Source organism: Ooceraea biroi, chromosome 4 (genome assembly GCF_003672135.1).
Source record: "Ooceraea biroi isolate clonal line C1 chromosome 4, Obir_v5.4, whole genome shotgun sequence".
NCBI classification, from domain to species: domain Eukaryota; kingdom Metazoa; phylum Arthropoda; class Insecta; order Hymenoptera; family Formicidae; genus Ooceraea; species Ooceraea biroi.
The window spans coordinates 1,755,203-1,779,200 of record NC_039509.1 but is presented as its reverse complement, the minus strand read 5'-3'; the positions used below and the strand labels follow the sequence as shown (position 1 = coordinate 1,779,200).

The 23,998-nt window shown below is 42.9% G+C and overlaps 3 protein-coding genes and 1 long non-coding RNA gene across 10 annotated transcripts; 2 read left to right on the top strand and 2 right to left on the bottom strand.

Annotated features, from left to right (window-relative positions):
- Positions 1 to 705: 705 nt before the first annotated feature.
- LOC105283843 (phosphatidylinositol transfer protein alpha isoform) lies at positions 706 to 5,440 on the bottom strand. The gene is made up of 6 exons (XM_011346927.3): positions 5,131 to 5,440; positions 4,364 to 4,394; positions 3,150 to 3,413; positions 3,003 to 3,080; positions 2,547 to 2,927; positions 706 to 2,400 (listed from the first exon to the last, which is right to left on the bottom strand). Exons 1-6 carry the CDS (start codon positions 5,145 to 5,147, stop codon positions 2,356 to 2,358), a joined length of 816 nt encoding a protein of 271 aa, XP_011345229.1. The 5' UTR covers positions 5,148 to 5,440; the 3' UTR covers positions 706 to 2,355.
- A 355-nt stretch (positions 5,441 to 5,795) lies between these two features.
- Positions 5,796 to 8,649, top strand: LOC105283845 (7-methylguanosine phosphate-specific 5'-nucleotidase). The gene is made up of 5 exons (XM_011346935.3): positions 5,796 to 6,616; positions 6,692 to 6,790; positions 6,879 to 6,948; positions 7,252 to 7,835; positions 7,918 to 8,649. The coding sequence occupies exons 1-5, from the start codon at positions 6,503 to 6,505 to the stop codon at positions 8,017 to 8,019; spliced, it is 969 nt and encodes a 322-aa protein (XP_011345237.1). The 5' UTR covers positions 5,796 to 6,502; the 3' UTR covers positions 8,020 to 8,649.
- A 145-nt stretch (positions 8,650 to 8,794) lies between these two features.
- On the top strand, positions 8,795 to 23,931 carry LOC105283844. 7 transcript variants are annotated; one of them, XM_011346930.3, is made up of 24 exons: positions 8,795 to 9,534; positions 9,612 to 9,771; positions 10,077 to 10,212; positions 10,701 to 10,862; positions 12,506 to 12,688; positions 12,782 to 12,947; positions 13,174 to 13,368; positions 13,442 to 13,516; positions 13,607 to 13,717; positions 13,897 to 14,003; positions 14,088 to 14,217; positions 14,528 to 14,655; positions 16,725 to 16,946; positions 17,158 to 18,050; positions 18,368 to 18,702; positions 21,131 to 21,333; positions 21,404 to 21,431; positions 21,499 to 21,639; positions 21,797 to 22,026; positions 22,311 to 22,428; positions 22,668 to 22,733; positions 22,952 to 23,058; positions 23,152 to 23,376; positions 23,455 to 23,931. In XM_011346930.3, the coding sequence occupies exons 2-24, from the start codon at positions 9,723 to 9,725 to the stop codon at positions 23,645 to 23,647; spliced, it is 4,203 nt and encodes a 1,400-aa protein (XP_011345232.2). In that variant the 5' UTR covers positions 8,795 to 9,534; positions 9,612 to 9,722; the 3' UTR covers positions 23,648 to 23,931. The 7 variants fall into 7 exon arrangements, 6 of the variants coding, with proteins under 6 accessions (XP_011345232.2, XP_011345233.2, XP_011345235.2 ...); XM_011346931.3 differs by lacking the exon at positions 22,668 to 22,733 and having other exon boundaries at positions 8,795 to 9,771; XM_026968819.1 differs by lacking the exons at positions 8,795 to 9,534; positions 9,612 to 9,771 and having other exon boundaries at positions 10,200 to 10,339.
- LOC113561734 lies at positions 9,903 to 10,726 on the bottom strand. The gene is made up of 2 exons (XR_003406409.1): positions 10,635 to 10,726; positions 9,903 to 10,324 (listed from the first exon to the last, which is right to left on the bottom strand). It is a non-coding gene; the product is annotated as an uncharacterized LOC113561734 (long non-coding RNA).
- Positions 23,932 to 23,998: the final 67 nt, after the last annotated feature.

Sequence of the window (23,998 nt, the reverse complement as noted above, 5' to 3'; positions counted from 1 at the left end):
ATACTCTTCGATTGAATACTTGACTGAATCGAGAGACATACACACGTGCACACACACACATGCACATACACGCGTATGTATATACGTATGTATGCGAAACGAAAGGGAACGCATATACACGTGCATATATACATATATACACATACATATCTGATACTTTTTTGTTTTACTGCTTAGCCCTTTGGCAGCGATACGGAATTTTCTTTCTGTATCCACGACTGACTCCTCTGACTTACGTTATCAGGAATCTGCTATCTTGTCAGCTATCCGAGTCTATTTAAGTAATTATTATCGTAGGACAACGGGCGTAATGTGTAAATCCGCGCACAAGTGAAACGACACAGTCGTGAGACAAAGGCGAATTCGTTAGAGTTATGAAGCTCGCTTGAACGACACACAGCTTGATCTGCCCCATTTCAGTCGGTTTTTCCCTCGAGTCGAGGAAATAAATGCGCGCGCGCCTGATTTTCTCTTTCTCTTCTGCATCCCTCTCGCGTGTACATCTTCATACATTGAATACAAATACTATGTGCACTGTCGTGGTTACCATTGTTTCCGTACGTGAATAGGAAGATAAAGCTATATCTTAGACTATGCCTAACGTGTTCCAGCAGTAATACAGACAGTACGTTTACTTTGTGCAAATGACAGTCATATCATATGCTTTGTCTCTGTCTTCACAGTTTTTCTTTTTAATTCGTTACATTTAATTAGAGATTTCCTATCCCTAGATGAGAGAACGCTGCTGCTGCTGCGACCACACGTTGCTGAACCCATTAAAAGACATCGATTTCCACTTGTCTCGGAATTCGCGTTCACTCAAGCGCGGCGATAAATACAATATAAATAATCATTCTCTTAAAACAGGTTCCCGAAGATTGCATACAGCCATTCCGTATTCGTTCAGCCCGTTACACACATTTATCCTTCGTCGCGATATTCTTTTTCAATATATAGATAAAACGCATCTCTAGAAGAGAGAAAACTATAAATCGAGGAATAATCGTACGGTCCATAATGGGTTACGAGCAGCATCCCCCAGAATACTTCATTGGTTATGCTTAGAGATCTCCAGTGGAATGCAAAGAAACATCACAGTGTCGTATAATCTGAATTTAAATTTCATTGTGTATGTATATATATGCCTCATTTTTCCTTTTTTTTTTATATACAATAACGCACCCCTCCGCCGTTTACCCACTGTCACCAATATTGAAATAGCCTAAAGAGCTCTCTTTGCTTCTACAGTCGTGTTACGTGTTATGTATATCGGTGTGAGCACTTTACATAGAATACATCGCCTCTCCTATTCTCCACGAAACAATTTAGGGTATTTTATAATATATTAATTGCGTTACCGTTAGCGTCGCAGTATAATAAAAAAAAGATATCCAACAGCTTGGTCCTAATTTTGTTTCTACGGGATAAATACATGTCTCTTGTGTCTAGTGCTCGTCGAACGGAAAGAACAGAAGATCATTTCAAGCTGGGACCTTTTAACGTAGTACCTTGCTTCGTGATCGTAGGACGCCGGAGTAACTATATAGATTATACATTTGTAAGACTCTTGGAACATTTTTTCGGGTCGAGTTCCCCCTGATCGCACACATACACTTTCGCAGGAATTGAGAAAATACTCTCATTACTCTCTCGTTCGAAAACACGCGAACAATTACAGCGCGCACACCTGCGGCTGAAGTAATGGCTTGATAGTTTCGGACCGAAACACGGATCGTTAATATGGAACATTTAGAGATCTTCAATTGTACATTAATATATATTAAACTGTGGATTTTTCCTCTTCAACTACTTTCAACTACGATCAAACACTTGCAATGTTAAATCACATTATTTCCCTCGCGTATCGTTTTTTTTGTTTTTCTTTTAATATATACTTTGCAGCAAGCATTTTGTCGCCCGTTTAATGAACTCCAATACTATTATTATCGAACTACGAACTGCCCTTAAGTAATCATAACTCATCTATAATGGTTTTCTCGCGCGAAACCAGATTCTCTTTCTTCGTAATTATGCACCGGCGGAGAATCAGAGATCACTCTGATTCCCTCCGTTTCTCTCTTCTTTTTTTTTCTGTTTAATAATAGCTACATTATATAATCTTTGACTGTAGATACATTTATCTAAAACGCTTGTAAATGTAAAATAAATTAAAATCGTAAGTAATTTGTAATAGACACTGAATCTAGACACGTAAACTCCAAGAATCGTCCGAATCCAGTGGAATCGTCTATGACAGAGCTTAACAGGGTGTACATCTTTAGGTATGCGTATGTATTTGTATTGACATGTATAAGGAAATTGATTTAACCGTTCGTAATAGAAGCTATTGAAGCCTCAATCGTCAGCGCGCATACCCCGTACTTCTCCTTGATGTCTTTGCTGCAATTAAACATACAAACAACGTTTCAGAATAGTTGCAGTGCTGAGCTGCTCCGAACTCAATGAACTCGCGGAGAGCGAGGGACAAAGAAACACCTCGACTTCGAGAACGAAACCATCGATTGTGAGAAAGAAAATCTGCTCACCCTGTCTAGTTCCTCTTTCGTATTGTCTTCAATTGCTCTAATATCCTCCATGGTTAGACCATGCCAGCGATCTATCCAGCAGAACACTTGTCTATGAAAATTCGTGAACAGGCGCCGCTCCGCCTTCTGTATGAATCCCTCGACGCGGGTCTGCAGACCGAACCATTTGAATTCACAAGTGACTAGCTTGTAGCACGTCATCACAGGCTGAACGTGGTGCTTCCAGTCCTTCCCCACGAGCGGGCCCCGTCCCGTCTTCTGGGACTTGAATTTAGTCGGGTCCTCGTCCTCCTTGTAGTCGGCACTGGCAATCGAATCGTTCGCGATGTCTATGTGCACCACCTCCCTGATCTTGAGCTTGTCGGGCGGCAATTCGTGGACCTGCGTACGTGATAAGGTAATAATGCCAAGCGAGCGACTTGAGACACGCGCTTACCGAGCTTGTCGTGCACTTACGTTATGCTGATTGCCTTCGTCGCCGATATGAAAGGATTCTATCATGATCATAAAGTTATCCTTCATGTAGCCCGGATTCTGCGCAGATAACGAGAAATCATGTAACATTTAATACACTTTTTAAGCGTCATACGTGTCAACACTCACAGTTATAACTGTTTTGCAGTAAGGATAAGCGTTCCAAGCTTCCTCGTGGATCTCCAGCGAGTTCTTTGGCAGTAAAATGCGGATGAAAGCAGGCACTTTACTAGCTAAGTGATAAATCTTATATGTGTATTGGCCTGACGAATACTTTCCACCGAGCAGTGGGTAATCCGTGAACGGTTCATTCTTCAGTACTTCGATACCTTCGCCGCCACCTGTGTTATTCTTACTGGCCTCTGCTACCGAATACAGTTGAGCTACTTGATACTGCCGATAAAAATGAAAACAAGGTAGATAAAACGGTGGCGATTACATAATTCGTTCGTAGACACGTGAACTTTGAGCCGTTTTAGAAGAAATGTGCCCTACTTTTTGTTTCTTCCCTGCATGCTAATTTGTTGCTGCAATTATTTATTAATCTAAGGTAAAAACGGAAGAAATCGAGTTATGTAATCACGATATCAATCAACGATAATTATATTGAGACACATCTTGACATTATTTCATTATCTGAGAAGTGAACAGCGCGACGAACAAAAACAGATGCAAAAAGAGATGCATACTTCGCTGCATGCGATAATAGAACAAGTCGTTTAAATATTAATATCACAGATACATAAATTATACAATGAAATATTCTTTTCCGTACTTTCCTCGTAGTTGGCGTTATTTTCAAATATCATGATTTTAGGCCGGTATTCATAGTCGAATCTTATATTTAAGACCATCTTAAGTGTATCTTCAGATGCTCCATAGCCAATGAAATAATCCATACAGCATCTTCAGATAAACTTAAGACTGTCTTAAATATAAGATTCGACTATGAATACTGGCCTTAGAGATTTTTTGTACACACAGATAACAAAATAAAATATTATATTCTTTATCTACAAAACCGCCTAATTGACGCCTTTTTTAAAAAAAACAAAAGACAGTTTTTAGGGATATTAATATCAGAGAAAAAGAGTTAATCACGAAAGCAATGTCATGCTCATTTGCACGAGATAACTTTACGTATGAATTCGACTGAACAGATACTGTCATGCAAATGGTGATTAGATGATTGGCAATTTTCTTGATTGTATGCTGCCGTTCGGAAAGTAATTCCAGTCGTTTGTTCCTTTTTATTTTTCTTGCAATCTAATCATCCTGCGACCTGTCTTAAAACAGGTCATTAGGAGGGACGACAGGACCCGTGTGACAGATCAGGTACGTACCTCTTCCACTGTGAGGGGCAGAGTGACACGGCTGCAACAAACAAACGACAAATTATGTCAGCATTATGTCAAACTCAAGGTAAAGAAAGAAAAAGGAAGAAGAAGGCGAAGGGGAACGTGCATACGTCGGTGGCGGCGGCAACGAAATCACGGCCTTGAGTCACGTTACCCGCATCACAGGCCGGGGGGCACGCGTCGCTGCCGCAAAGTGCAGATATCGCTCAGCCGATCTTAATTAAATCAGAAATCGAAGGCGATCGATAAAATTGGAAATTCGTGACCGACCACGGCGGTCGGTCTGCACGCTCGACGGCCGATTACGACGAGAAAAGCCGAAAAAGCTGCATATCTACCGTGGCTGCACTTTTTTGCACTCCGAGAAAAAAAACCCGGGATTGCAGACGTTCGAGCTCCGAGAAAAAATGCAGGGATATAGAACGAGGTGCAGAGAGTGCAGCTGAAACGGACAAGCGGAATCTAGAATCAGGCGGTAAGGGATGAGAGAGCCATCGCATCATCCCTTCTGCGTCTCCCTCGCGATCATGCCGTCCCTCTTCCTCCGCTCCCCCCCCCTCCGGAGACCCCGAGGCGACCACCAGGCGCCGTTAAAGATTAGTAATCGCTGCGCCCCGAAGTCGGCTTTTGAATTTCGTCTGTGCATCGGCCAAGCACGACGACGGGCCAAACGAAATCGAAACGTTCACGCCGTGGCACGCACCTGACAGCCCCCGCACATTCCCCGCCCCCGGCCCCGCGTCATCACTTACAATTCCTTGATGAGCATTTTAGTCAGCAGAGCACATGGACCAGCAGTGCGCGATCAGGCTCGACCACCGCCGACGATGACGACGACGACGAGAAGCAGCAACAGCACACCACCACTGCCGCCACCACCACCACCACCACTCTACCGCACCCTCGTCGGCTACAGCGAATGCACTACGCGCGTTATCGTCGTCCGCTATCGGCCCACCGTCGTGAAGTCATGCACGCGCAACGCGACGGAGCAATGCCGCGAGACTTGCCAACCGACTGACACACTCTGGGCCGCCACTGGCCGCACCGCGGGTCCGCTCCACCAGTCACACACCAGCAACCGCACCGCCGCCGCCGCCGCCGCGCCGAACAGGCCACATACACTTGCGCGCGCGCCCGCGCACACGTGTACGTTTCCGCGAGTACGTCCCCCCGCCGCCGCCGTCCCCCCTACCCACGATGCGGCCACCAACGGCCGCCCGGCCCGCTGTCCGTCCCTTCCCTCCGTCACTCCGGCCGCCCGACGTGGTCGAAGTTTATCGAGGAATGACGTCATTCTATCGAGAGATTAGACGCGCATGCGCAGTGAGCCGCTGTGTCATTTCGTAGCGCGTGAGAACCGCGCTGCGAGAAAACGCAAGGTTTCAAATTGCACGTGAAATTGCCGTTGCGTGTGCTTGTCGAAGGGGAGGCACGGGCGGGAGCGATTTATTGTTGTCGCTGTTTGTTGATAACTAATTGCTGGAGTGCAGAAACTTTTGAATAATCGTGCAGGTTTTTTGGACGTGTTTCACGTCTTTCGAGAGTACGCTGGTGAATCGTACGTTGGGTGCACTGATGCGCATTAAGGGCGAATTCTCAGATCTGCTTTGACCGTGGATGCGTATGCATGACGAGTGACGCACATGATGTTATTATAATAATATAGGCCACTTTATCGATAATAACGCTCGTCAATTGTTATCGCCTGTCGTTTCTGCGTATTAACATTAAAGTTCCTTTCCGTTTATTTATACTGAACAAAAAAAATGTTTCTATCGCTTCTATTCTCGGACGCCATGGGAATAATGCTTTCGACCATCGCGAAAGTCAATATTGCGAGACAAATCAATCGCAGTAAAACGATGACATTGAACAACTTTAAAACTTCCAGTTTAATAAGATAAAATAAAAACTTTGCAAAATTATGTCAAATCCTCGCGAATATTTGCAAAATGATTATCGGTTGCTACGTTTTTGACTGTTCAATTTGGCTGTTCAACTGTCAGCGGAGAGTGAACTTGTGAGCATGCGTCCACCGTCGGCGTCGGCTCGCAGCAATTTGACGGTTGGCAAACGTGCAGATCGTGCAGTACTCGACACGCGCAGCAACGCGTTGGTCGGATGGTAGGAGAGTTCGGGAAGCTGGTTTTTCATCGTTCTGTCATCGGTACTTTCGCACTTTCCCGTGACTTTACATTGTCAGTTCCAATGAAGAACGAATACACGTTCGATAACGTGAGTAATTTGCACCGCTCTCGCCAGTGACGTAACGTTTCCCGGGCAACATTGCGAAATTCATTCTGCTTGCAGTTTCCCGCTTTGAAGCTAAAGCATGTGCATATGAAGGACGAGGTCGCAGTGCTGAAAACGATAAATGCTATTCTCCAAGGTGGCAGGAATAATTTGCAGGTACGTAATTTAATTTAGCTTTCGTTTTCTTTTTTATGAGAAACATACCACGCTTTCGATGCTTAGTTAACTTATGATTACCTTGTAGATAGTCACAGACTTTGACTTGACCCTTACGAAGCAACACATCGATGGTAAACATGTTCTTAGCAGTTTTGGTAAGCACGTTGTTGTTCTATTTACGTATAAAGAGTGAAATGTATTATGACATGTTCTCTTTATGATACAGTTAATTAACTTATATAATATACTTTATAACATAGTTAATTAACTGTTTTGAGCTACTAAAGATTGAGATTCAGTCATTTAAACATACCTAGAGTTTGGATAAACACAAATGAATGTTTCTATTTCATTATTTATTTTTTATTATGTTTTTTAATTTTATTAAGTTTTATAATGTTCTTTTAATTCCAACTCCAACTTCCAATATCCAAAATGACAGCAAGATTTAATTCTAGGTATGTTTAAGAAATCTAAGCAGTTACCGCCACGCTACACGGACGAATCCATACGCTTGTATCACAAGTACAGACCTATAGAAATCGATCCACACCTGTCACTGAATGAAAAATCAAACGCCATGTTCGACTGGATGATCGCTGCACACAATTTACTAAAGGGCATTGAGTTCAATTCTCTCGAACTAGAGGAGATAGCCCAAACGTTCGACAATATACTGCGTGATGGTACGGTAGACGTTTTTACGAAGCTTCACACTGTGGACGTACCGATTGTAGTGTTTAGTGCTGGTTTGGGAGACATGGTAGAGGCTATATTGAAATTTCACAATGTCCTCTTTGACAACGTGAAAGTAATCTCCAACTTTCTCAAGTATAACGGAAACAAACTGGAAGGATTTAAGAACGACGTGTTTATACACACGTTCAACAAGAATGAGTACGCACTGACGAAGGATTATCAAGAGATATCCGAAGAAAGGCACAACGTGTTGCTAATGGGCGACACGATCGGCGACGCCGACATGACACAGCGAATAGAGAACATCAAGACGATCCTAAAAATAGGATTTCTTTACGAGCGCGTAAGTATTCTCGTTGCTGCGTTACCGAACATGTTAATATTATACATGACGATTAATTTTTTTCTGATTAATTTCTCTCCAGGTGGAGGAAAGCTTAGACTCGTTTATGGAGAAGTTCGACATCGTCCTTGTTGACGACCAGACGATGCAAGTACCGATGGAGATACTGAAAAATATTTTATAATGACACATATCTGAGAGAACCGATTAATACTCCCTCTAATAATTGTGTGTACATATTTTAATATACAATTGACATAACTGCTCTATAACATGGAGTACAAGATAATATATTTTACAATTAACTGGTCTGAAAGGGGAATGTAATGCATTTCCTAATAGATTTTTAACAACGAGTATATAGGAAGCAATTAAGTTATGCTCATTCCGATGAAAAATATATTAATATGTGAGATTTTAAATAAATTAATGTTCGTTAGCTAAAAATGACAAAGATAATTAAATATACTTTCGGATTTTATAATTTATATATAAAAGAGTATCTCATCACACTATTATATATTCATTAAAGCATGTCAGATACAGGAAAACCAAATAATTTTGTAATATATATGAAATTTTATAATTGTTACATACACATACACACACGATCGATTATATACACGCACACGTATGGACTGTGATATATATTCTGCGATAGAGCTTGCAGCTAACAATAAGCACAGAATCAAATATCTATTTTGATACAAAATGTATACGTCTATCTATTAAGATATTTAGACCAAGGTTGCTCCATCGTAAATTTTATTTTTGTTTCAAGGGAAAGCCTAAGTAAATAGGAATAATAAAAGAATAAAAAATTGATATCTTTATGCAATTGATTTTAGCATATTTAATTTATATTTAATTTTAAATAGCCAGAAACAAAATAAGTCAAGTTCTTCCTAACTTATTGAAATCATGTTAATTGCAAATTAAAATTATTCATTGTCCATCATCAAGTACTACTTTTAAAAATTTATCTATTATTTTAAAAATAAAGAAAAAGCTGCACAGTAGTTTAATTATTTCACTTTTCACTCTAAAGCAGTAAGTGGAGGCTTCTAGCAGAATTTTCTGGAACTAATTGAGCATTCAATAAACTCTACGCCTGCAGCTATAGTGCTATCGTAATCTCTCGATGGACGGGTTGCCGTTCCACACATTTCAGCATTTGTAAAACGCGTTGCGGGGATCAGGCGAAAGGATATCTTCTCAATTAGTTCCACGAAATTCCGCTAGGAGCCTCCACTTACTCGGCCGAAGAATTTAAAGATTTCAGTACACTCCTACGGCGGGATAGGTGTAGTTTCATTTCAAATCGTGCGATTCGAAGGCGGGCGAAACGAAGTTTTCGTTTCGATAATACTCCCTGCAAATCGGAGGGACGGTTTCTTCGTAAATAAAACTCTCGAACGGTGAAGTAAACGAACCCTTATCTTCCACGGTGAATCGATGTTCGTATCTTCCGAAAGATCGATCTGCACGACCCGAGTGGAAAGTGCAGGCGGAAGTGTAGTCGGACGAACAAATGAATTCGCGGTGTTCGCCGCTGGATTGTTTGCACGTGCAAACCCTCCTCGCTGCCTCCTCGCGTTGCGGAGATAAATTCGCGTTCCGCGACACAATTCCACCGCCGCCGCCGACAGATACGAATCGCTGCGGTGAATGTAAACGGACGACTTCAAGAGCTGCGCGTGTATGTACTCGCTCGTGTCTGCCTCTCCCCCGTCGCGAGGTAATTTTTCCTTATCCCGGCTGATCCTGACTTTTTAGTGTCGATCGCGTTGGGATCTTTGCATCGCAACGTGGACAACCATCGGCGTGACAAGATCCAAGTCGCATCGCGTGTACTTCCAAGCGGCTTGAAATCAGCAGCCTCCAATCATGTCCGCGACTCGCGTCATGGGAGTGAACGAGGCTGAACTGGAGAACGGTGAGTTTCGTATCGCTAATCAATTCTCGAGTCGTAATTTATTCGCATTTAAAATCCCCAAGTCACGATTTCCCCCGAACGCCCCGCAATAAGTGACATCGTGGTGCAAGAGAGAAGTCAATGTTATCAAATTTCTGTTCACACTTTTTTTTCTCACTTGTGACAGGAAGTTTTTCTTCTGTTTACTATCTAAGAAACGATTAAACTGATGATACATTTTCTTAAATGAGGACTCAAATTCTCGTTTATCGAGATTGATTAATAGTGATCGCGAAGTGAACAATAATACGGTCTGCGATTTTCAGTCTTACAGCAGATATTTGTGGAGTGCGAGGCCTCTATGTCGGTGTCAACATCGCCGGACTCGACGGTATCGATAGGCGAGGATGTACCGGTCTCCAGAATCGTCGAGTATATCAAGAACCAATTGCGGAGCTGGTCGTAAGTAGGGTCTCGTCGGATGATCCTATTTCTCATACATTGCGGCTGTGCGAGAGAGACGCGTCGTTCGCCAATGTTGACATGCGATCGAACGTAACGCGACCGCAACCAACTAGAAACAAATTATGTGTGTATGTCCATCGATCGATACAAGGACGGGCGCGATCCACGGCTTAGCGCACAGCTTTAAGCTCTAACCGATAGCGCGGCGATATACACGAGAGTTGCACAGAGTGTAAAGAAAGCACACGTCGCGTTCTCAGACAGCGTGTTTTTTTTATGCGCGCCTGTGTGCGTGTGTATAATTGTGTACGTGTACAATTTAATACACGAATGTAGTAGTAAAAACCCGAAATCGTTGTGATATCGCGTGTGATCGTGCGGATTTCCGAGCAGTGTGTGCCTGCGCGAGTATCGCGTACCGTACGTATCGATCCTTGCAGAAAGATCACGACGAGTCCTAATGTTGCGCCAATCCTGATTAACAGAATCGATAATCTGGTGGAGCTGTGGAAGTGCCTGGTCGCAGCGTCGACGAATGGACGCGTGAGTCTGCAGCAGTTCAAGCAGGCGACGAAATGTTGGATCACGAAGGCGCAGCAAGTTCCGTCCTTGCAAGACGGCAATAATAATGCACAGGAAAGAGTCTAGTACGTAGAGTAGACGAAGCTTTCTTTATTACTATAAATCTGCAGAAAGCAACACGGCCGTGCGCATATATTATAACGCGTTTCAAGAAAAAAAAAAGAAATTGGCCACCTCGTAGTGGCACTTCGGGCGATTTTGCGAGGTTGCGCGAGCGTAAAGCAAATTGCAAACGGGGAAATTATTATCGTTATTATATCTCACGATTGACTCGAAGAAATTAAAAAAAAAAGAGACAAACTTCCGCATTTCGATGGCGGCAGATTAATTCTCGTCGAGCTTGAGATGCATGTTGTTTGCGTCACGCATCGAAGACCACCGCGCGATCGAGCACGATATAAATTGACTTCATTTTTTACTCCGGTTCCGTCGAATTTTTGCAGTCTGCTGGGACACACGCACACACGTCAGGTCGTCGCATTTACGGGTTTACCACGTACGCGATCGTTAACATTTACCTGTCCGCGTGTGTACGTACACGCCGGCGATCGGCTTACATGTCATTACTCGCTCGCGTGTTATCCGCCGCAGGTCGCGATAAGCGGTTGGACGGCGAGGCCCAATTGTCGCCGCAATTGTCGGTTGGAGAAATACATACATACGCGTGCCGAAATCTCGTTCTCTTCCTGGAGGATCGTCCGGCCTCTCGAACGTAGTCATGCAAGCGCGGGATGGACAACGATATCCTGTTGACAAGTTAATGAAAAGAGTGTTTCTCGCGCGTTCCTACCTTCTCTTTGCAGCGGACAGTCCGGTTGTCGGTCGCCGTAGAAGCCGATCTCTCGGTTGCGACGGAGATCGTGAGCACAGGTGTTACTCGCGCGACGCAACGCGCGCGTATGTGGCAGCTGGAAATCGCGATATCTCTTGTGCAATTCGCGTGCGGTGGGTTTGGAGCCGCGGTTTACCGTGGTGATCGTATCTGGTGCTCCTGTTAACGTACGCTGGGTTTTCGCGACTGTAAATAGACGAGAGGAGTCTCGGCCGATCTGCTTTTGAAATTCCTTCTGTTGCGTTCTGATCTGCTTGTGCGACTCTCACGCGTGCACGTTTGTTAATAAACACGGCGATTTAATTAATCGCGAGCAAACAAACGTAAATCCCCAGATATTAATGCGAACTCCGAAGTTCCGAGTTTATCGCGATGCTGGCACGTTTACGACGGTAATAGTGCATTCAATTCTACGCCGTGACGTTGACTTGACCGATTATGATTTGTGATCGTCACAAGAAGTAAGTGGGGAAACTTTGTGGCCTGTATTGCGTTGCGAGATTATTGCAATACGAATTTAAGATGTATTTGAATATTTTGATATTTATTTTTGAATATTTTTTTACTGAATATAATAAAAGTTATTTAATTTATCGAGCTTGGAGAGCCGAGTTGTTCGATTTATCGAGCTATTAATTACGTGAAGATGTATTTGCTCGTTTCGTGGCGGTTGAGTTAATCGGATTATAAACCCTTGAAAAAATATGTTGATCTTTAACATATGTATATTAAGTACGTATATAAAAACAAATTGTACGTGCGCGAGAATCGAGATGTCGTATGTCGCGTCATTTATAGTAATAACTGTTTTTTCTGCACGCACACAATGGCCGGCAATGACCACACGGATAACGTGACGTATGCAAATTGTCGTAGCATCATAGACGACGCAGACTCGTCGATGACAATGGACATGGACAAAGATGTCATCGAAGTGGAGCTTCGTATGAGGCTCCGAGAAGTCAACGATGAGAACATGCTCCTCCGCGACGAGCTCGAGCGGCACGAGGCGACGATAGAGACTCTCAAACTGCAGTGTAACATTAATGAGAAACAGTTGTACGTATGCCCCACTCGGCGCCGAAAGATTGTTTGCGAGTAAGAATCTTGTGGTATTTCTGTTTATGCTAATTGTGCGCTTTATCAATCCAGAGATCGTTACATTCAGAAGTGCCAGCAACTGGAAAAGGAGAACGACGAGCAGAGGGACAAACTGAATGAAGCGATGAGGAACGAGAAGACTTTAGCTTCGGCTCTCCGAAGGTCCACAAAGGAATATAAGGATTTGTTGAAACAATTGGAAGCCGCGGAAATTGAGGTATAATTGATAATTGCGATATTTTTTTATTTATTTATTACTTTATGAAATTTAGTTGTCAGATTTATTTAACATTTTTACTTTGAATTTATATATTTATATCTACCGAATGTATTTTTATGTATTTTTGCGTGTAATAATATCTGAATAACTTTACGATACTCAGTTGTGAGGAATTGTTTATGTTGAATTTTTTAACTTTTCGTTTGGTCTACAAATAAATAAGGTGCAAGCTATACCGTCTTTAAAAGATAAAGTGGAAAAGATCAGCAAGGAGAAGGTAATTTGCCTAAGACAAATCACTAAACTGCAAGAAGAGTTCAACGAGAGGGAAGACGAGTGTAAGCAGCTGAAAGTCACAGTGACCGAACTGAAGGATGCGAGTAGCAATATGAAGGACACCTACGAATTTACGATTCGTGTAAGTTTAAAAATTAAAATTCATTTTGCACGATCTTAAATCGCAATATTGTAAAAAAAAACGTGCATTGCAGAATTTACGCGAGAAAAATCGTCAGCTTGTGGACGAAAACGTGGAGCTACAATCGTCGCTTCTTAATGGAGAAGGGGTAAAGTATCAGTTATATATATACATGATGATAAAAATATAAATTACAAATGATCTTTCGTTTGATAATTATAATTGGATCTATTTACAGAATTCGACATCGCCAATCCCGGACACGGATGGATGCTGTACGCATAGCACACCTTATAAACCGGAGAAAGTGGAGCGGCAAGATTCATTGTATGCAGAATTGATAGCTTCGGTAAGCGGAAACGTTTATCTCGTTAGGCGTTTCCTTAACACGCGATACAATTAATTACAACTAATAGTATGATAAAATCAGTCGACTTATCGCTCGATCGGCTTAATGGAATGGATTTTTTAACGAATGATTGATTATAAATTTTTATATTATCATACAATTACATTTATACATTCCAGGGTTTTGCAGTCGAATGCAGCAAAAACGAATCGTGCAAACTGGAGCTCGAAGAGGAACTGGAACAGTATGACACTGCGATTTCTGCGATATCGGAGCAGCTAGAGAAGTCATTAATCTTTGCTAATGAATCTCTCCTCGTACGATTAGAAAATCAAATCTCGTTTACGCATTATCTGTGATTTACTTTTAGAGTTGTACAAGCGTTCGTTACCATGCGGGGCTCTTCTAACGCTGTACCTCGGTCGGACTCTCAGGATGCGGATGCTAAGACGCGTAGTATTGAAGCATTGGAGCACAAAATAGCTTTCCTGCTGCATATGGTTAGTTGCTGGGCGAAATAGCGCCTCTGTATTGAGATTCTTTCACCGCGCGCGAACGAATCGCCGACTTGAAAAAGGCGTACTCGGGTGATCACCTGACGCGATGACACGCATGTCATTTTACTTGCCGAATTTTATCATTTTATCAAATGACCACATTGTACGCGGTAAACGTCGATTTTCATGACAAAGCGCTGCACATGCTCGCCGATTCTACGTTCACGGTCTTTCTTTTCTTTTCTCCTCGGTTCTTTCATACGCCTCGCCGATCTTATCTGGACTTGAGCAAGTCGCAATCTTGTTTTCGCAGGCGACCGAAGAGATCACGAAGCGGAGCACCGAGGATGCGAGCACGCTGCTTCGAGCCGATGCGGCAAACCCAACCGAGAATCTGCACCAATTCGGTGTCTCTAATTTCCACGACGCACTGGCACGCGCGTAAGTGATACTTTTATCAGGCGGAACGTAATGACACGAACACTTGCGTGTCTGTGCGTGGAGTTACTCATTGGCGTATTGTGTAAACGGAGTTGAAGATATGATTATTACCCGGAAGATATATTAATACCCGGAAGAAAAATATTGCGAGTTTGTTACAACAAATTTCCTTTTTTTACATGTAAGCAAAAAACCTTGCGTGTAAGTCGTGCTGCTGGGTCTTTTGTGAAAGTCATTCAGCGATAATCGACGTAATAATCCCGGGCGTGATGCACACACATCGCATAAACGAAGAAATATCACCTCGATTTCCGCAGTTAATGACTGACTCGGATATCTGGATCAGGGTCTTAACGTAGCAGGCGGATTCTCAGGGTTTCCCATAAAAATAGCAGGATTCCGTCCCGTGTTTCTCGCGCGTGAATATATGACAACGCTCCCGAATGACACTCCATGCAAAAATAACCGGGCTGCCCCGGATCTCGCCTTACCGTCAATCATGATTTCCGATCTCCAGCTGCATCGCACAGCAATGAATTTCTCGTCAGCCGACTTAATTCGCTGAAAGAATTTTTCACTTTTTCAGTTTTATTTTTTCGTGATTTGCAAATTTGAGCATATTTAAAACTTGAATTTTTTTCCCGAATTTTTGGATAAAAAAATCAATTTAAAAAAACACAAAGTTTAGGAAAATTGAGCGTAAAACTCATAAATGCACTTAAGCAATGGCAACAGTTATCGTAAATAATGATTTATAGTTTAGAAAAATATGCGCGAGATATGGAGGACTGCTACCACGAGTGGACATATCGGCAGAATAACGTTCTTGAATATTTATCTCTCGGACTTTTTCAATCTTTCAGTCGAGCAAACACCAAGAATAACACAGTCTTTCAAATATATTGTTATGTCTTTTTTTATGGGCGATTATCGTTGATCGCCATCGAGATTTCTTAAGAAATGCATCCTGCAGATCACCTAGTGTGACTTACGTGCCGTGCGGAGAGACGACGGCACCGCCAGGGGCACCTTGATTCACCGGACGGGTGCAATCAGTTCACTCCGGACCTTCTCGCGGCGCGTGTCGATACCTTGGAAGCTAGTGCAGCGTTCCAAACGTCCTAAAAATAATATCTCACGTATCGCAATGGTTCGTTCCCTTAAACAAAAATTGAGAAATAATTTCCGTTAAATTGGTCGCGCGTGTAAAATTATTAACGTTATACCGCGGTCTTCAATCGGTCTACTAAAATTTCAGCGAGGTTGATTCAGTTTGTCGTTCTCTAAAGTAAATTCGCGAGGAGTCGAATTACGAAACGAAAATAATTGAGGAAAATAATTGGGAACGTAATGCGAGCTTAACGATAAGACGCAGACAGTAAGTAACATTGATGTAACGTTGACTTCAATCGCGCGTAGCAAGGACAGTTTGATCTGTCGCTTTAATGGCACGATCACCGCGTTCAATCAATGCGCACATGCGGCGGTTTTAATTAGCCATCCCCCGTAATCTGCACGAATTGTTTATGTCATCGAAATTGACCTCATTTGCAGGCATATATGTGGAGGAATCGTCGTAGTCCGCGGAACACGAGAAGGCGAATAAGAGACTATTTCACATTCAGTTTCTGCGCTCAGTCTTAATTATGTAGAAACTTTCTGACTATTGCCCGTTGATCATTACATCGATGACATTTTTTCCCAATTACATAAGCAGACTAAAAAACATTCTTATGATTCTACATGTTCTTCTCGCCTTCGAATTTGCTCGGCACGATTCGCTTCTACGAACCTCAAGGTTATTAAAATTTTAACAGACTCGCATTACGCAAGAATCTGCGTTTTCGACGTCGGCTTTTATTGAAATTGCTTGGCACCAGATTCTCGCCCGTTATCGCGTGGAAATGGATTGTCGCTAATGTGTACAAATTAAAGACGCAACTCCGTAAAAACTATACAATTAATTTAATATTGAGTGAGTTATTCAAGACATTAATAACGTGAAATGCAATTAGCTGTTACATTCTTATATTTTTTTTTCTAAGTTTTGTTATTAACCGTTATTCTAGCCAGCCGTCTGCAAAAGCAAAGACGGATCTGTGGCCGATAACTCCTCAATGCGTGGAAAGCAATAAGGACAACGACAGTGACCCATTTTTGAGAGTTATAAAAACATTCAGGAATAGTCGCATCATCGATCCGATTGTTGAAGAACTAAACGAGATCATCGAGGACACCCTTAACTCGCTTACGACTCGCAAGGATCAGTCGTCGGCGTACGGAAACTCAAGGTCGAGTTGTGTAAAATTGTTTCTGATGAAGTGTATAACGTTTCAACAGCTTTTGTTGAATTTGCTCTTATCACATATGACTTTATTTACTTACCACAAAATATGGAAAAGAATAAAACGAGATATAACAAGAGAGTATTAAAGTTTTCTTTTTTAAGTTTTTTATTAATAGCCAGATTGTCATCATTTGAACTGACTATTTTGTTAACAGGCATCGATCAGTACATACATTGCCGTCGCATTCTCAAGCCTTGCAGCCATCTTCGTTGAGCACGGAAGACTACTCCAGCTGTCAAAGTTCAGAAACAAACACTTCCGACGCTTTGTTCGCGCAAGGTGATGGCTTAAAACAGGAAGACAAAAAATTCGTTACGGAGCCAGGGGACGTTCCCGACCAAGAAAAATTGATTGATCTTGAAGAGAATCCACGCGAAATGCCGCGAATTTCGAGTATCTTGCAAGTGAATGCGGAGGCGTTCAAGATCGCATCGAGCGAGATGAACAGCAAGAGCTCCCAGATACCGGAAGTGAGCAGCGCGAGCAAGTCGACGAGTCCCCGCAGGAAGATCTCGGTCTATTGTCGATCGTTCGACGTGGTGGCGGTGCAGGACTCGCGCGAAAATCAGGGATCCGATTTCGCGGTGAGGCAATCCACGAGCAACTCTGCCGCGCAAACCAACGAGATCGACGAGAAGGATGAAAATAACTTGTTTAATTATCAGTTCAATCATGGTTACCGCAACGCGAAGAACGAGAGCGATTCCTCGAATGACTCCACGCCGCAGAAACAATTCCGGAATAGCCAGTTGGAGGATGAACCGCTGGCCGAACAAGCAGTACCCAGAAAAATTCACTTAGCCCCCACGCGCTTGATTCTTCCGCAAGAAGGTAAAAACGATGTAAATGGAACCATCGACTGCGCTTCTTCCGCTGGTGGACGCGAGGAAAACGACAATGCCTCTTCCGTGTGCTCGTCTTCGACATTCTTTGAAGTGGACAATTGCGATACGTTGGACAGCGTACCACTCGAGATCGAATCGCGTTCAGCGACTCTGACGCAGGAACAGTTAACACCGTCTTGCCTAATCCCGCATGATCGGTCAGGTAAATATCAATCTGACGGTAATGAGCTCTTTTTATCCGGCAGTAAAATGATCTCAATTAGATCAAGATACGCAGATTGTATAGCACGTCACGCTTATTAATTAATAACGAACATAATAACATAGATATCCAAGAATTGCGAGGATCAAGGTGCAATATTGATAACGTCTTTATTATCCTTACGTATACACGACTTTTTCGTCGCACATGTCTGAGTCAAGAGTCTTACGTTTATCTCGGGAGGAAACATCGCGAGAAAGATTCCTCTCTCGAGCCGCTCCTTTTTATTAATTCGACGATTTTACTTTCTTTTGCAGATTCAGCGAAATTCGCGGATTCAGAGGGTCCCCACTCTCAAGTGAGCGTGCTGAGAGCCAGCAGCGAGAGTCGGCCGCGAGTCGAGCGATCAGTCGACAACCAAATGTCGAGTCGCGAAGACAGTTCACTCGGTTCGGACAGCGAGTGCGAGGCGGCGGCGTCGGCAGCCGGTGATCGATTTATCGACGAGAAATCCGCAGATGAGGTCGATAAAGCTGCCAGTGCCGTGTCGTCCACGTTGTCGAGGGATTCGACCTTTACGAGGGTGGCACCGTACACGAACGCTCAGAAGGATGAAAAAACGCACGACAAGGACGTGAAGAAGAGACGGCAGGTTGGTAGAGAGCGTGTGGAATGACCAATTAGCGCACGTGCTGCGCGGAATCGTACTTTCAATCACAATTAAACACCGAACCGCTGTATTTTCTGGGAAAGCTTGTACGTAGGAACGCTGGGAAGGCTGAGGAGCGATTTAATTCGTGGCGCCATCGGATTGGATTGAATTGGATGGAATAGCGCGTTTGGCTGCGTGCAGCACGAGCGCCGACAAGTGTTCAATCGCAGTTGCATGGAAGCAATTGAGTTGATGCATTGAGCTCTGTAGGGACGTCTTAACACGCGGATGTCTGGAGCAATCGTGGCTAATCTAGCCGTGCAATTAAGATCCTCGATATCGATAATTATTGCTGCGCAGGCGAACAATCGGCGATCGATGATAAATCCGCGATGATAGATTGACGTTAATTAATCGTACAAATTGTCGTAATCATCTCCCTCTTGCTGACATGCGATCTATTAGCTTGCTAGGTCCGCTATCATTAGTCCAATATCCATAAACTGCAGCGAGCAGTTGACGAGTAAGCAGCCGCGATTTTTATGCGCTTAGTCGTAAACTCGCGCGGAAGAAAGAAGCTGTGGAACTCGTATATTTTATGATAATTTATTCATATGAAAAAAAATAGTACCTTTCTGTTTTCTTTGTGCTGCTCGTCAGTTCAGACGCTGAACGCGAATAGAAAATAAGTGGAAATAAGCAAGCAACGAATGTCGAATGTCTAAGCCAGGAAAAATTTATACTATCTTTATATATATGAATATATCTTTAAGTATTCAGTTGCTTTCAGCTTGCGTTAAACGACGCAATAATTAATTTGTCGTCGACTGGCCGCGGCTTTGCTTCTGCATTTATTGGGATTTATTAAAGCTTTGCCAATAAATTCTCCCGTCATAGACACATGATGGAACGCTCATATTTACTGTGAAAATATCTGGGAACGCTTCTTAGCGATCATTTGCATTTAATCGCATGTAACTCCACGTTTACCTGTCAATTGCTTCCATAAATATTTTACGGCGTCGATACGTTCTGTCGTTTTTTTTTTGCATGAGCAGCCACGTACGTGTGATCAGCGCTTTTTTTTGTTTACAGACTCGCTTATATTAACTTTTATCGGCATAGTTACGCCGTACAATCATATACATTTGTGACGAAAATATCCCAGCGGCAAGGTTGCTGACGAGTTTCTACCTTATACGTTCGTCTGCGACGATTTTCACGCCCTGATCACGCGGCTGACTAAAGCTTCGACTACCTTTCCATCGTTAACGCGCTAATTTAGTCGATCACCTTTCTGCGCACTTCACGTGTTTACGCGTTTTCGCACAAGCCAGTGCAGCAGAATCACATACGTTACGCATTTTTCCCCGATCATTTTTAACTTAATTAATTGCATTATGCAAATTGTATTGCACATTAAGTAACTATTGTTTTCCTTTATTCGCTCCGTTATTATTCATTATACGAAGAAATTTAATAATAAAACAAGAAATATAGACTGATTTGCATTTATGTCAATAAATTACATGTAATAATTTAAATGCTCAAACAGGCGTCATATATACACGTACATACACATACACACACAAAGTGCATCGTCAGCGCGATGAGGTCTCCGCGCACTTTTTACAGCCTACAGATCACTATACTCTAACGCGCGGGAGAGATTCCATCCGAATACCACGGAGTTATAAATATTATATCGAAGTGCGGCAACGTCAAACGCACGTGCCCCTTTTACATCCGGCGGTCTATCTCGTTTGATATGAGAAATAATATTTGCCTTAGGTGCCGCGTAAACGCCCGACAGATATTAGAGAAGCGAAGCGAGGAGAGAAGGCTGCCGAAATTCTCTCGCTGCGTTCGCCATTCTCCTCGCACGCCTGTTGATGTATTCACAGATGATAATTAATCATTTGCCAAGCAGACGTACGATAATAATCCTTCTTAATTGAGTCAGGTGGAAGAACCTCGCGAACTTGTCCGAGCCTGTAATTATTTATCCTGATCTTCCCAGTATTACAATTACGCCGCAGTGTGTGTTGCAGCACGTGCAGTTTTTACACGTTCGCGCTATTCCCTGATAGTATTTATCCAAACGTGATAACGCCTGTGCAAGAACGAAGGTCACATTACTACTGGAAGTGCGATCTGTGCCAAGTTAACTACTTTTATCGTTACGAACTCCCCTATTCGTGCATATGCAGTGATTGTTAATCGGCGGTGGTCAACAACTAAGGCAAATGAGCTCATACCTATTTTCTTCCATCGCACTTAAAAGTCATTAGATCCTGACGAGTTATTTATATGATGGACTTTCACCAATTTTGGTAAACGGTATCGTCAAACACAGATCGTGATTTCTTCACGCGTATCACTCTTGTACATTAGTATTGTAAAAAGAACGTTGTTCTTGTCGTTACAGCGGCTGCTAATTGCCAGGAGGTCGTTGTCGGAAGGTGAGCTCAAGTGCCCGCAAGAGTGCCATTGCGAACGGAATAATAGTGCTCAAGGTATAGCCCCGATTCAGCGAGAGAATAATCAACCAAGAGTCTTCCCAAGTCTCACGGATATTCGTCTGCAGGAATTCGGAATAGCCAACTTGTCAGACACGGAGTTAAGCAACAAGTGGGTAGAAATTGATTCAGCATTTACATGATTTTAAATTATTGTTGAATAATTCATGTGCTTTTTTCAGGGAGAATCTGAACGAGCTCGAACTGCAGGTAATTAAACGCGCTATAAAAATTTAAGACATTATTAGACGATTACTCCATGCTACTCTTATTGTAGAAGAGGTACATAGCGTTCTCGCTGTGCCTCTGCACAGATAGGGTGACCCTACCACGAAGGGTAGCGATGTCGCTTCGGCAACGCGACCAATCTGAAAAAAATCTCTCCAACGAGGTGCAAAAGATGCAGCAAGACATTCAGGCAAGCGAAATGAAAATATTTCGTCGCTTATCGACACTTGCTTCCGAGAGAGTCGTATAAAATCGAGAGATCGCGAAGTTTCCGTGTCAGATTTCGTAGTTGGTAGTCTAGTTCTCTCCAGGGTTCGTTGAAGGGATTGAATTTTGCGTAACATCAGGATCTTGCGCCACTATGCACGGACAGGGAATCCGTGGAGCGGGTGGAGCGGGTCAGGCATCAGTTGGACATGATCGCGCGCTGCGCGCACAGGGTATCTTGCGTGGCCGAGACTCTGGGTGCCGTACACCAGGAGCTTAGGGTCTCCCGGGCTGTTCTCCTAGCCGACAGGTACCTCCAGGTGTTGCAGTCCCGCTGCGAGAAGCTGGCTTCGAATATCGCTGAGACTAAGTGAGGGTCAGGTTTATCACTTCCCCTATTCGCAATGCGATTAATTCGTTTTGTAAATTCGATGTTGCGAGGAAAATTGTGCTTCTTTTCCACTATTCAACGATTAGCGATTAATTTATTTGAATACTTGAAAAGCGACTTTTTACTTTCCAACGGCAGTTAGTGATACTTTCAGATAGACGTTTCTTGCGGGAATACTTTAGTCGAGTCAGATTAAGCCTCCTTCCCCCGTTTTCTGGTCAACAATGTGATAATGTTTAGTGACAGTGCACGCTCATTTCTAGACGGATCCTGATAGAAAACAACATAGTGATAGAGGAGAACTCGGCCGAGTTGGGCGACGATCTGCCTCGGATTAAATACAGGAGCAGTACACCCGTCAATAATCGCTCGTCAATGATGGTTCGAAAACATTGAAAGATTCTTATGTCCACCGCTTATCCGCTGCTGTTTTTCCATTGCACATTTAAACTTTGTTACACTCCATCTCGTTATGTCGTTTCGTCGATGCACATTCGCACGTTTGTTCAGTTGCGCAGAAATTCGTTTGGCATTCACATTCACGGCTTGCACCCTCATTTCCATGAGTTTTTGCCACCCGACTAATCGGTATGTTTCTCCGTCAACTTCTCTTTTTCTAGATGGCTAGGAGACGAGCTAGCATAGCTACAATGTCTCGACCGATGGGCGCACAGGATGTGATAAAGGCAATCAATTTTGTTGTTTTATTGTTTTAACTTTGAATTCTTGTTTCCGTGGCTTGGTATCAACAGGGTATTTTATTATATTTTTGTGCTATTAACACAAGTGTGATGCACAGCTTTATCAATACCACTATTGGCTATTACATTGGCTACTATCGCGGCTGTTTCCACTTTTCTCTTCGCGTTATTTATATTTTTTATCGATGATGTGTTCGATGTAGGATACTGTGAGGCAACGAAACTCCGTTTCTGGACGTATGACTCTCAGAAGACCGTCCTTCACCTCCGAGTCTCCGAAGTGGGAAGTCGAAAAGTTGAATCGTACCGAGTTTGTATCATTATTCAAAAACAAAATTTAAATTAAAAAAAAACGTGACAAACATTTGTATATTCAATATTTTTCTGCATTAAATGAAAGCAGCAGTTCCAATAGCATCGGTGAACTTCGAGGTATCTTCGAGCAGGCGGAAGTTCGGCGCAGCTCGACGGAGGAGAATAACAATATGCTACGACTGAGCCACTGCAACAGCAAAAGTGTGATAAACTGTACTGTGGTCGACGAGATCTGGTCAAATGAGAAAGAGGAAACTTCTGCCGAGCATCTCGCACTCAACAAGAACGCCGATCCAGATTGTAGCAGACCACTGTAACGATCTTCGATTTCCTGTTTTTCTTACCATATTTGTCTCAACATCGCATCTCAGTTTCCCTTTCCCTTTTTCAGCGTTCGATCGTCACAAGTCTTCCGTTTGAGAAACATATCGTGGCGCATGATGCTGTGCGGTATCTTGATCTTCTTCCTCGGCTTCTTCGTGAACCAAACGATATCGAGCAACGTGTGCTCGTTGAATGGATGGTCGATCGAAGATATTCTCGGCGGATACATCCGGAGGACTGCAGCGCCTCATCCGATGTGAAGTCATTCACGCGCGGCCCATATGATTCGGTTAGCTGTATCGGTATAAAATAAGTAACCAAGCTAGATGTACACTTTGTAACACGTATGTCGGTGATGAAAAGGCTGAGTAAACTACTACTACTACTAGTGATCGCAGAGTGCGTTCACTTTCGAACGGGTCCGCACTATGATGCTGTGATTGCGTTTATAAATCTACTTAAGGCAATAAGTTGTAATAAATAATGCAACGAATTAGTACATGTATTTGTCGAAAAGTTTTAATGAAGCGTTTAAATTATGAAACTTGTTTTATTCGTGAAAGTATTATTATTCTGTTCGAGAAAATCTTTATTAATAAAGAAAATGTGTG

Coding starts and splice junctions, on each gene's coding strand:
- LOC105283844 (XM_011346930.3), top strand. CDS start 9,723: ATGTCCGCGACTCGCGTCATGGGAGTGAACGAGGCTGAACTGGAGAAC. Junction 10,213..10,700: donor AACCAATTGCGGAGCTGGTC/GTAAGTAGGGTC, acceptor CCTGATTAACAG/AATCGATAATCTGGTGGAGC. Junction 18,051..18,367: donor AATCCCGCATGATCGGTCAG/GTAAATATCAAT, acceptor TTTCTTTTGCAG/ATTCAGCGAAATTCGCGGAT.
- LOC105283843 (XM_011346927.3), bottom strand. Junction 3,081..3,149: donor ACTGCAAAACAGTTATAACT/GTGAGTGTTGAC, acceptor TTATCTGCGCAG/AATCCGGGCTACATGAAGGA. Junction 2,401..2,546: donor CGAAAGAGGAACTAGACAGG/GTGAGCAGATTT, acceptor GTTTAATTGCAG/CAAAGACATCAAGGAGAAGT.
- LOC105283845 (XM_011346935.3), top strand. CDS start 6,503: ATGGTAGGAGAGTTCGGGAAGCTGGTTTTTCATCGTTCTGTCATCGGT. Junction 6,617..6,691: donor ACGAATACACGTTCGATAAC/GTGAGTAATTTG, acceptor TTCTGCTTGCAG/TTTCCCGCTTTGAAGCTAAA. Junction 6,791..6,878: donor GTGGCAGGAATAATTTGCAG/GTACGTAATTTA, acceptor ATTACCTTGTAG/ATAGTCACAGACTTTGACTT.